At 43.1% G+C, this 12,500-nt stretch overlaps 1 protein-coding gene across 1 annotated transcript in view; it reads left to right on the forward strand.

The window, feature by feature from the left end:
- The window catches only part of ttll5 (tubulin tyrosine ligase-like family, member 5), a gene marked incomplete at both ends in the record, with an annotated part of 45,493 nt that overhangs the window by 11,837 nt on the left and 21,156 nt on the right, over positions 1-12,500 (forward strand). The window contains 12 exons of the mRNA XM_080012023.1: positions 473-554; positions 934-995; positions 4,473-4,564; positions 5,249-5,290; positions 6,295-6,402; positions 6,546-6,637; positions 7,213-7,275; positions 7,970-8,118; positions 9,716-9,980; positions 11,571-11,688; positions 12,100-12,246; positions 12,444-12,500. The exon at positions 12,444-12,500 is cut by the window's right edge and continues 38 nt beyond it. Of these exons, the coding sequence (XP_079868149.1) occupies positions 473-554; positions 934-995; positions 4,473-4,564; positions 5,249-5,290; positions 6,295-6,402; positions 6,546-6,637; positions 7,213-7,275; positions 7,970-8,118; positions 9,716-9,980; positions 11,571-11,688; positions 12,100-12,246; positions 12,444-12,500 (1,277 nt within the window). The remainder of the gene's footprint in view (positions 1-472; positions 555-933; positions 996-4,472; positions 4,565-5,248; positions 5,291-6,294; positions 6,403-6,545; positions 6,638-7,212; positions 7,276-7,969; positions 8,119-9,715; positions 9,981-11,570; positions 11,689-12,099; positions 12,247-12,443) is intronic.

Genomic DNA, 12,500 nt, shown 5'->3' on the forward strand with positions numbered 1-12,500 from the left:
AAAGTTTCCCTTAAAATCGTGTTCATCATGTCAGTTGGTCAAGACCAAAGATTACTGAGGTAAAGCTTCTGTCAGTCCCGGCCATTCTTCTTAATCTGCAATGACAACATATAGACTGTCCAGCTTCCCAAGAATGACAGAATTATCAACAGCACGCATGAACATTTTCACAACCACATTTTGCCTTTGATCCGTGGCCTTATGTAAGCAACTCCAGTGGAAATGAAATGTGTATGTATTTAGCTAATGTCACGCAGCCAATCCCTCAGTAGCAAGCTTTGATGTATTTTTCTCTTTTTGAGTGATTGGATGTATGGGGTAATATGCATGTAATCGAAAGAAGAACGACGCACACCATGTCGCCAACCGTTGCCAAGCTCAGCCTACGATGAGACCTTGACTTCTGCACTCTTAATATATGTATAAATACAATATACTATATCTATATACGTTGTGTCTTGACCTCTCACAGAGCTCTACGGCTTCGATGTGCTCATAGACTCCAACCTCAAACCTTGGCTGCTGGAGGTGAACCTCTCGCCCTCCCTGGCGTGGTGAGTGACGACTGGTGCTGCTTACGTACGAGTAGTCATTTAGCCATTTAGTCGTCCCATTTGTTTTCTGGGAAGCCTGCGATGGCTGGGGAAAAAGTTAAAATGCTTAGCTGCACGTGGATTTGGAATGAACTGTTGATGAATATTGTCAGGCAAAGACATGTATCCAAAATGGGGAATCCGTTGCGTTTTCAAATCTGATTCAGTTATTTGGCTGTGGAAGTAGTATCTATTATATTGTGTGTGTGTGTGTGTGTGTGTGTGTGTGTGTGTGTGTGTGTGTGTGTGTGTGTGTGTGTGTGTGTGTGTGTGTGTGTGTGTGTGTGTGTGTGTGTGTGTGTGTCTGTCCATTTTAATCGTAATTGATATCTATTTGCAGTGATGCGCCCCTGGATCTGAAGATAAAGGCTAGCATGATATCAGACATGTTATCCCTTGTGGGTGAGTCCATTCTTAATCACTGCCTAAATGTTTATTTGGGAAAACCACCCAGAGCTTGTTGTGGCGCTGGTAGATATTGACACTGAACCCTCATAGCTAGATGTTTGTTCTGATGTATCTGCCAGCTTCTCAAACCATATACTTCATGGTTATAATGTCTTGATTGAGAATGCTTTGGTGTATTAAGGTGAAACCTCTGACCATCCAGTACTTGTATTGTCTAATTCAGTGATTCCCAACCTGAGGTTCCCGACCCCCATATTGGGTCACCAGAGATCGTGGGGGGAGCGGGGTCGTGAAGTCTGGGATGATTTCATATGCCTGAAATGAGGCATATGTTTCCAAATACTGAAATATTGTTTCAAATATGTTCAAATCCATGACTATATGTGTATTGTATTTCCTAAAAACCTTGCTCTCTCTAACATAACTACATAACCAATTTTGATGAAAAAGGACCACTGACGACTAATAAATGCATAGAAAATGAAATTATAGCCCATCTTTTAAATAGGAGGGTCTCAGGTGTAATCAGGTCTGATTTGGAGGGTCTCTGAGGGGGGAAACAAGGTACCCCCGGTCAAAGTAACCGCGAGATAATCCCTCATCATAAAGAAACTCCAAATTCAGCCCTATGGGTTCTGTACATTCTTAGTTGTCATGCTACTCTGTTAGGATACCCTGAACCATGGCCTTTGTCTGCTCCTGCAATTAGGAATATCGTTCACTGTTTGGAACACCCGTGTGGAAGGAAAGCTCCTTGGCCAGGGCTCCAGCGCTCTCCAGGATTTAGCCTGCAGCAGGTTCCACTGTGCTTGTAACTCAGCCCAGTGTCCAATTATTAGCTCTCTCTTCAGTAGAGCCTCACTCCAAAGGCATAGAAGATAATTGCCTTTTCTACTGTCCAACAGAGGTTTCCAGCCTAGGGAGACAGTCAGCTATTGTTTTACACTTAAAGATTCAACAAAAATTCTGCTAGTTACCTACTTACAAAGTGCATTAGAAAATAGCTGCATGGCTCCATAGTGGGGTTCCAAAATGATGGCAAAAAAAACAAACCGCAGCCATTATTAATTGACATTAAATGACTTGTGGGAGGAATTATCAACAGAGGATTGGTTGTTTTGGAGTCATTAAGCTCTGTTGAGAAATCGGATCCTGCATTGTTAAGCTCCAGCGATCTTGAGTATTCAGACATAGAAATGTCTAGCCCCAAGCAGAGATCAACGCTCATTACGGAACCGCACTTGCAACACAGGAGATGTGTCTGTGTGCCGCCTCGTACTTATTGCATTCTCATGGTGCACGATACTATGTTTGAAGCAAGTTTTCACCTGAGAGGAATCTCGCACCCTCTCCGCCAATGTACACACACAAATCCTGACAGTTTGTCCTCCATTGTGCCAGATAGGGCCTGACAAGTACACATGTACTACAAGAGTGACACATATAATCTCTGCTTTCTTTGGGTGTTGCTGTTTTTTTTCACCTCTGCTTAATCCTCTTATTCCTCGCTGACCCCCCTTTACCGTCCACAAAGCACACAGGCCAGGAGCCTTTTATTTAGACTGACGTCGAGCCACCAAGTCTGTGGGCAAACGTCCAATGCCACTCAGGGAGATATATTCGTATTGATATAAATGATTCTGTGTGAGCACACAAGCTTCGGGCCAGGCGGTGGCTTGAACCCCCCTCCCCTCCAGCTCATTAAATGAGAGAGTAGAATCGTAAATTGCCAGTTATCTTTGGACTGAGACATTAGTGCGGCCAGGGGAAAATGAGCAGTGGCATGTAAAACATAGCCCATCTATTATTCACCAAACAAACCCTGGCGCTGTTGGCTGATAACACTTGGGCAGCGTCCCAGCCCTGTAAATAATGACAGCATGCCATTAGCATTCATTTTCCCCCTGTGTGTTGCTGTCAGTTACGCGTCAGCCATGTTTGTAATAATTGCTCCATTTAGGCGAGAATGCGGCGGGGGTCTGATACCGACCTGACTGCTTGGATGAGGTAGTACAAATAATCTGCGGTCTCAAGCTGTCAGTCGACTTGAATCACCTCAATCACAGAAGGGAGACAATAAAACATGTTTCGTCAACCTCAGAGTTTTGCCATTGATAGGATTCATTTTTAAAATTTTGCTTTTTATTTTGGAAAGGGGATGATTTGTATGGAGGAAGCAAAAATTTTCGGAGTGGCAGCACCTTGAGTATGTGCTTGAGAGTATTATTTTTCTTTTATGTATATACTAAGTTTGGTTAAATGGATGGCTACACTGAGAAGTTTTATTAAAATAATAAAAAAAACATACACAAGATTTTATCGCATCCAATCATATTATGTATTAAATGTAAATTAAAACCAATGTGAAATTTGAACAATTCAATACCAACAACAACCTCATTTTGGTCGTCATTTGATCCGTTTATTTTTTACTTCTGCACAAATGTAAAAATGTAGAAACAATGATGTCATCAAGAACTACGATAGAGATCGCAGAAAGATGAGATCAGGGTTCCTGACGAAGTTAGAGTCTGACAAAACCCAACAAATGCAATCACTGTTAACTCACAACGGTGGTTAACCGCTTTCCCTGTCGACCAAGGTTTTCCTACTCAGGCTGTGATTAATCTCTGGGCGCATGCACACAAATGTGTGATGTTTTGTGGCAAACGGCAAATCCCTGACACAGGATTTTGCCGAGTCAGCAACTAAGTGACACTTTTTTGATGGATGATTGTTCCAAAAGTTGTTTGACATGTTTAATCCCGATTTTAACCTCAGGCCAGGTCAAAGGAAACCCTTAGATAGGCATATCTCTACAGTTTATGAATCTGTAAATGAATCAAGATCAAATTACATTAAGCGGCTAACAATATGAATAAAGTATGTTCACAGTTTATTATCAGTCTTTGGTGTCCAGATTTGAATGCGTATCTGCTCGTTTATCTTGGGCAGAAGATGATGGGGCTGTACTAGATGAGATTTTTCTATTTGAGACATTTAAGAAACAATAGACAGGAAACACAATAAATATCTATTAAAAAATAATTTCAAAAATGACAGAAATGACACATCTCAACACGTTTGCATTTGTATTATTTGGTTTCACAGACTGGCAATGAAAACAATATTATCTGTAATTCCATCACTATGAAATGAAAAGTACAAAATTCTGGAAACTGCAAATTAGAAGTCAGTATTTGGGAGCATTTACGTTGGGTCTTTCCAAATGTCTGTAACCGGAGCGCCAACAGCACGGAGACCATTTGATTTTGTTTAATCTGTGACGTGTTGGACAGCCTTGAGCTTGATCCACAGACACCGGGTCGGAGGCTGACTTTGTGGTCTCCTTCAATAGTCTTCGCAGGTATTTGGAGGCAAAGCATTTTTTTATTTTATTTTATTTTTTTACCCGATCCAGTTCTTGTCTTTTTCTTCTCTTCTGTCTCTGGTCTCATCCCATCACCACAGGGTTTGTGTGTCAGGACCCCCTTCTGAGACAGCAGCGCTCTGACCGGGGAGGCCTGGACCTTGGCCTCAAGCACCCGGCCCCGAAAACCCAGGTACACACACAGACACAGTTTATTCTGTTTAGGATCCCTCTGCATACATTCTTGCTATTGTCGTCAGGTCTGTGGCACATGGAACATTGCTGCAATATTGAAATCACCATAATAGATAGAGGCAATATGATGGATATCAAATGAACATAATTTGATATTTCTCGTAGATTGTTCTAATGTCCTTATTAGAGGTGCTGCAGAAGTAGGTCCTACAAATGCTAAATATTAAACACTAAATATGCTATATTATTTGATATTAAATCACATCGGTTTTCTCCAAATTTGGATTTATTAAATAATTTTCACTTTTACTCAAGACAGTGAAAGGACTCCTAGCATCCATGCCGTGCCAAAAGAAAGCTGCTGCAAAACTGTTCAGTGACTTTTTTTTATTAAAACTAATTATATTGGTAAACAGAGCAATGCAGATACATGTATTGGAGAGTTTTGTAACGGTCACAGCCTAATTGGCACTGTAGAAGTTGCGGCTACTATTTTTGGATGTTAAACACTTTGTGGGTACTCTCTTCTTTGGCTTATTTTTCTACTATTTATATTTTCATGACTTAATCAATCTCCACCTGACATTGTATAAAAAGCTTGTTTGGAAATCTTCTCCCAAAGTCTTGCTTACACGTGACGATGGAAGCTTCAAACTCACCACCTTTACCCTTTGCCTCTTAGCACGTTTCCTCCGCACAGACCTCAACTGCACACACTAGAGTGGTGAGTTCTCTTTAAACTCCTCTGCTTTAATCTGACTTTGCCTTTTCCCTTTGCCCGCACTCAAATGTTTGCCCGCACTCTAATGTTTGCATTGCCGGTAAGTACACCAATTCATCTCTCTTAGTCTAGACGCTCTCTGCTTTCTACCTTTCATTTGATTATACATTGCTTCACTATATGTCAGAGTGGCAGGCACGCGGCTCATATCGATTCCTAATGCTCTTTTTATTAAAATGCTCATTACATTAGCGGTATGGCCTTGGCCAGCCACTGGATTAAATGGTGCAATACAGCACTTAAATCAGAATCCCAGAAGAAATATTGCCGTGCAGAGTCTCATCTTTAAGCTAAGACAAACAAGCCCACAGTGAAAAGGGCATTGTCAGAGAGGCGGTTGGAGAGCCAGACGTTAACCTGCCCTCCGCCTGTACTCTGACGAGGGGCACGGTTGGGTTTTTTTTTCACTGGGATTAAGAGCTGTCAGTCGTTGGCCTCCGTTGTATCTCCCCCAGCCGCATCAGACAAATTAAAGGTAATCCCCCAGATGACAAATTCTCTATGTGATCCTGTGCGGTTATGCCCCACTGTCTGGCCCCGGTTCAAACCTGCGTGCCAAAGTCGTCAATCACGCCCCGGCACTGGCTGGGGAGGCAGCCCGGAATGCCAGCAAATGGTGAAAATGTGCCATTTATGTAACTGGGCAAAGTCAAGGGGGATCATTTTCTTTTATATCATTAAAAATATATTGTATTCGGTGCATTTTTGAACTTGTAAAGACGTTTTATCTTTCGGCGTTAATTGAAGTTTTCTTTTTATCGGTAAAAGGTGACTGCCTGGGAGTACGTTTTCTAGTTTCACAACCCTTGGAAATCCTATTGACCCAGATACTAAAGCATTCAATTGTTTGCAAAGGTTGGCAAGTGAAAAAGTGGGGGTGGGGGGGAAACCATCCCATGAATAGTATCATTATACTGTAATATCATCTCCACCCTTTTACCCCGTAGCGGCAGAGGCCCATGTCAGCCAATAATGTAGACACCGAGGGCTTCAAAGACAAACTGGGAGGCAAACAGGGCCAGGGAGATGGCACCCTGGGCCTGACTGCAGAGGAGGTAACTAATCCAGCTGTTTACAATGGATATGACTCTACTCGTCTCCCACTGCATTCAATGCTGATGAAAAGTGCAATCTGCTAAACTTGCGGTTGGGGGTGGGGGCGTGGGGGACGACGACTCTCTGCTATCTCCTTTGTCAGATCAAGGTGCTGAGGAGGATAAAGGAGGAGTATGAGAGACGGGGGGGCTTCATCCGAATCTTCCCTACTCCAGACACCTGGGAGCTCTACAGGTGAGAGGATAGGATGGCACAACATAACCTTTCATTTGGTTTTACCCTCTATATCCATCCTGCTGTTCATTACGTGTGCCCTCTATTAAATGAATTTGATGAGGGACATTTTGGCGAAACGAGTGTGTTGTATAAATTAACGCTCCTCATCTACACTCCCCGACAGTTCAAAGCATTTACCACAGATGTACTGGGCTTTACTTATGATGAGGTATTTATAGACTTTGGAGCTATGTATATTTTTGCTTAAACAAGGCTCACATCTTGCCACAAATTTAAGTGCCTGTGCAGCCTCTATTTGAGAGGAAATCCATTTTTTTTGCTTACAGTCCATATTCCTATATGAGGGATTTGCTGCTTGATTAGCTTTATGGGCCTGTTAGTAGTGGGGATTTAGTGGCTTTTTAACAGCATGTTATTGAGTGGTCTGGGAAATTATTAGGGTCTTTAACAGTGACGGCTTGTATCACTGTAGCCCCCTTTTAACACATTTCCCACATATGAGGCAGCCGAGGCTCAGTCTGGGGCCCCGCGGTTATGGTCATTGTAATTTGGTTATTATCTCTTTCTTTCAGTGGATATCTGGAGTCCAAGACATCAATGAACTCCATGTTGGCAAACAGACTTTTCCATGAAAGGTAAGCATTTCCATTTGTGGTTCGGTGGATGGATTCTAGCCTGGCGTTTGTTTGGTCTGTAAATTGGATAGGTGAGAGGAATGGCGAAAAAAAAATAAAAAATAAAAAATAAAAGAAAGAAAGAAACATGGTAATATTGCCTCGTCAAGTTTTCCAGCATGAGCCCAATGTCTACGTGGCAGCACTGGCTTTCTTTGGGGGGGGGGGGGGGGGGGGGGTTGTGAGGAAAAGATGCACGGGAATGGAAGATCTGGAAAAAACGCAAATAGATTAAGTGGGTCTTAGTTATTTGCCGTTATATTCTTTGCTACATTTTTGCATTCATAATCTGTTTATGTTTATAAGTTGTGACCACCAGCTCCATTGATGGATGATATTATCTACAGTCTATCCCAACAAGTCTATAATGTCTGTTTCTGTATTGCCTCGGTAACCAGATTGGGGAGAATTGCTGTTCCTGCAAGACCACGGTCAGTGTTGTTATTTCCCATTCTGGTTTTCTTCTTTGCACTTACTACCCTTCCGCATTCCGAGACATTGAATTCCCTCAAAGTTGTCGCCGTTCAACCTCATCCACAAATCTGCCTTCTAATATCAGAAAGTATTGCCATACGAATAGGAAACGTGTCTTTTATTTTATGCCGGATCACCGTTGTGTCGAAGCCGTTCTCCTCTTTGCGCTGCTCCCTCTCAGGGTCGTCAGCTGTGATGTGCAGCTTCAGGTGGAAATCGTCCAAACCTGTCACGTATTCCAGTACGAGAGGAAGCTGCTGTCCTTGGAGACACGCAAGAGGAGACGGCGCCATCCGGGTCGACGCTCCACCGCAAGGAAAAATAAATCAGGTAGGTGTAGACGATCATACCTTCATGATTAAAAGTTTGCATGAATGCTCGACTGGAAATCAAGGTCAGTGTAGCCAAATGGGAAAAATCCAATGCAGTGATTCTCAACCTTTTTCATACAGGGACCCTCATTTTGATAAGCATTAGGCTTAAGAACCCAGTTTGATAAGATGGGGAGAACGAACTTTACACAAACCTAACACAGAAAAGCCCAAGATGGCTTCAAACCCAGAACCTTCTTGCTGTGAGGCAACCATGGTACCAAAACCAACCAAAGCAGTCCTTATTGTCCATTCTCTGATGATGCTTACGTCTTATAAATGACATAATGGGAACCACTGCTCGAACGACCTTCCCATGTAAGTACAAAGATGTGGGATACTATATTGGATAAGTTCATTTCTAGGGGTGTCACGATTCTCCAAATCCACAATTAGATTTGACTCTTGATTTAAAGGTTTCGATTCGATTTTTCCAATTTAAACTTTTTTTTTCCCAGCACTGACCGCTATGCAATTGTTAGACTATCGAGTCTTGATTTGTAAAGAAAAACACTTTCTTAATAAGTAACTTTTATTTGAATATTAAAAATTATGAATAATTAACAAAAATATGAGAATATTTCAACAACACACCTAAACAGTTAAGAGCTTTAGAAAAACTAGACTTCAGAATAATAAACCCTAAGTTACTTATTCCACTACTTTAAGTTACTCACCAAAATAAGCGCAGAAAAGCGGATGCTATTTTTGCCAGAGGGGAACGCTGGTAGTAAAAGGCAAATTACGACCTGCAGATCCGCAGCTCCGATCAGAGGGATCTTTTCTCCAAACATAGCAAATAAAAACTCTAGATGTATTTAATTTTCTCCATTTCCTGCTGCTGCTCTGCTGTGGAGCAGATCGCGCCTGAAAAAAATCCCGCCCGTGTTCTCACGGTCCAGTAGCAAATACCCTGGTCCTGCACTGTCCGCGCGCCGGTGATTGGGAACCTCTGTACTACAGGACATTCCATCGGTGATGGCCGGGGTTTATTTCCAACTCTCATCGTCACATCTGTGGAATTACGGTACATTCTGGTCATCGGCGCACTCTGCCTTGTGCACACAGTGAAACGCCGGAGAGGAAAGAAACGTGCTCCGCGCGTCTCTGCCGACGTGGACTTGGCAAAGCGTTACAGGGAATATTTCTCTCTAATGTGTGTTCACTGTGCAACAAACTGGATAAAGTTGTATTGAACTTTATTGGTCTTTTTTTTTTTTTTTGTAATGTTCAAATTCTATTCAAAATTTTGTCCCTGCAGCCCTAGTGCCAGGTGGGCAGTGCAGTGTGCGTTGAGGTACGCGGCCCAGCAGACCCCGCCAAACTCCGGCTCCGAACCGACTTTCATGAAGTTTGGTTCGGAGCCGGGCGAGCCCCAGTCGACACCCCCAGCGCACGCTGCATTTGTTTACCGGCGGATCTTGAACACCCCAATATGGCGACCCTATCGAACAATATTACCCACAAATCATTTCATCGTAAAAAGCGCCCTCTTTGTGTTCTCTTCTTGAATACTCAGCCGTACAACTGCCATTTGTCTTCCTCTATCATGAAAGGGGGATTGGCCCGTGACTCCAAGGCCTCCCCGACTGAGAACAATTGTGGGGATGTTGAGGAGGGAGAGGAGCTGGTCAAGGCGAAACCGGAGAAAGAAAAGCACTCTCGGCAGCCAAGCTCCAACAGGGCTCCTGCTGCGGTGTGGACGGCCTCCTCCCTGAAAGACTTCCACAGTGAGGCCCTGTCACTCCCAGGAGCAACCAGGAGCAGCGCCAAGCCCAGAGTCCAGCTCCTCGAAATCCTCCAGGAGGGCTGGGACCTCAGGTCAGTCTGCTGCCCAAAGAGCCAGGGAGAAAAACCTGCCCCTTTTTTTAAAACCTCCCCACTGTCTGGCCACTGCACAATATCAAACAATAGGGGCCCAGTGTAAATTCATTCAGCCTTGGATTCTGTATTGAGACCACCGACTCAGGCAGTGCATGACTGTATTTCGCTCAATTTCGAAGTCAAGAGAGGGCTTCTCCCTTTGTTTATCGATATGTAAGTATAGATTTTCAGAACTATGATATTTCAATTTCAACATAACATGATACTTCTTCTACTTTTGCCAGAATTGCTGTGATACGGCCTATATATTACATATAAAGGTGTCTGAAATGTGTTATTATTATTATTTTTTTTTTTTATGGAATTACAATAACATGTCTGAGTTTGTAGAAATTCCTACACACTTGCCAGGAGTGTGCATAGAGCCGGGCAATTATAGCACAGTATATCATTGTTTGTGTTTGACAGCTTTTTTCCAAAACATTTTTTTCCCACTACAGTGCACTGACAGTACCCTCGTCAGGTTCACCCAGGACATAAAAACAATTCAACATTCAAGTCAGACTATGCTCCAACAACCCTCCATACCTGCTTTTGTGTTCCCTCTCGCTTTCTTTCTCTTTTTTTCTTGGTGCTTAAAGGGAACCTAGTATGCTTTTCTCTATTTTTTTGTCATATATATATAATGTTACAATGTCAGATGTTCATATTTAGAGGGTGCCAAAGTGTCAAATAATGAGGTCAACTAACGACAAAGTAATCGCCGTGAACAAAACACCGCTCTGAACGCTGGGTTTTACTTTGTACTTTCTACTTTAGTTCTTTATATGGTCATCTGCTACATCGGATCGGCTTTGCATTTCTCTAAACAAAACCAATAAAAGAAGTGTGTTTTTATTGTAGATGTATTTATTTATTTTATTTTATTTGCCGACATTTAGACAAAACAAAAAATCCGTCCGGAGCATGGCAACCAAAGTCGGAACTAACTTTGGAATTAGGCATTGTAGATCTTATATAAGTGAAGATTCAGTAACTGGAATGCTTATTTCTCACCTCAAATTTATTTGGAAACAGATTTGAGTGTACTGGTGGGGTGAAATCAGTGAAAGTGTAGTGAGTAAATAAATTTGAGCCAGAAGTAAAGCTCAAACCCCATTGGCTCACAGAACCCGGAACTTGTGCTCAAAAACCATTGACTCCGAACGATAGGCTTGGCTGCTCGTTCACAATTAAAGCTACACACACTGAAAGAGCCCGTTTTGGAACACTATGACATAGAGCCACAAGGGCTTGAATGCATAATCAGAGTGGTATTTTCAGCAAAAAACATACTTTGGGAACGTCAGGGACCTAACCCACTACTTGTGCTAACGGTTGAAAAGATACATTAGATTACATAAACAGAAGAGAAAAAAAAACATGTTTTACCGCCACTTGCGAGGAAGCTGCCCCGGGTCGGATTATTTATTATCGCCTGTAAGGGAATGAAAACAAAGATAATTTTGTGCTTTCATTTCATCATATCCCTTCACTTAGTCATTCGCTCCTCCTAAACTCCCATCTTTTTCGGTTCCTGTTTTCCAGTAAAGTGCAGGCCCGTGTAGCCTTTGCCTCGTACCTGCACCGGGTCCAGCAGCGACTCTTGGCAGAAAGCAGCACCAACACCGCCCCGTCCTGGCCAGAAAGAGACAATGACCAAATGGTACAATTATATACATCTGTGGCTTTCTCAAACACCAATTTGCCTAATTCATTTTATGGGGAAGAAAATCCTGGAGCGATTTTATATGTTTATCTTCACATGATTTTCCATGTGACTGTGCCGTGTTACTCAGCCGTACCACGTATCTGGTGTAATGTGCACGAGGCGTTTGTGGCCACGTTGAGAGGAAAATGCGTCCCTCATCAAAGTCGGCCTGATCGGAAAAGTTCCATCGGCACATTGGAACGGCATCGTCATAATTGGCGTCGAACATTTTGGATGAAAATAAGTGCGAATGTGTGCCAATCAGCTCGCCTGTAAATGAGGAGTTTCGCTTTTTCTATGTTGCCGTTCCCTTGCCTGTGTGAGTGTAATGTGACACGTCAGTGATTCAGGGAATCTCTCGTCCAGGAGCTGGTGATTCGCTTCCTGAGGAGAGCGGCCAGTAACCTCCAGCAGGACGTGAAGATGACGCTGCCCAGTCGCCAGCTGCCGCCGCAGGAGCGCCAGCGGGTTCTGTCGCTCCAGCTCAGGGAGTTCATCAACTGCTACAACAAGGTTCATCTATTAGCGTCCACTAACGGCCGTTCTACACACGTGTCCTGTCATCGCATTGACAAATTCAGTTTGAAGACGTTTCCATTATCAGAAAGTGTTTTTGTAAAGATGGCCATAGACGTATAAGAAAGTAATGTTTCATCTCCCCCGCAGGCGTTGGCTCGCCCCAGTGTCTTACTTTGGTCTTATCTTCACAGGAAACGGAGCACATGATACAGAAACAGGAGAGCGGCGAGGAGGAGGAGCGCTGTGTC

The sequence above is a fragment of the Zeus faber genome (assembly GCF_960531495.2).
Source record: "Zeus faber genome assembly, chromosome: 13".
Classification (NCBI taxonomy): domain Eukaryota; kingdom Metazoa; phylum Chordata; class Actinopteri; order Zeiformes; family Zeidae; genus Zeus; species Zeus faber.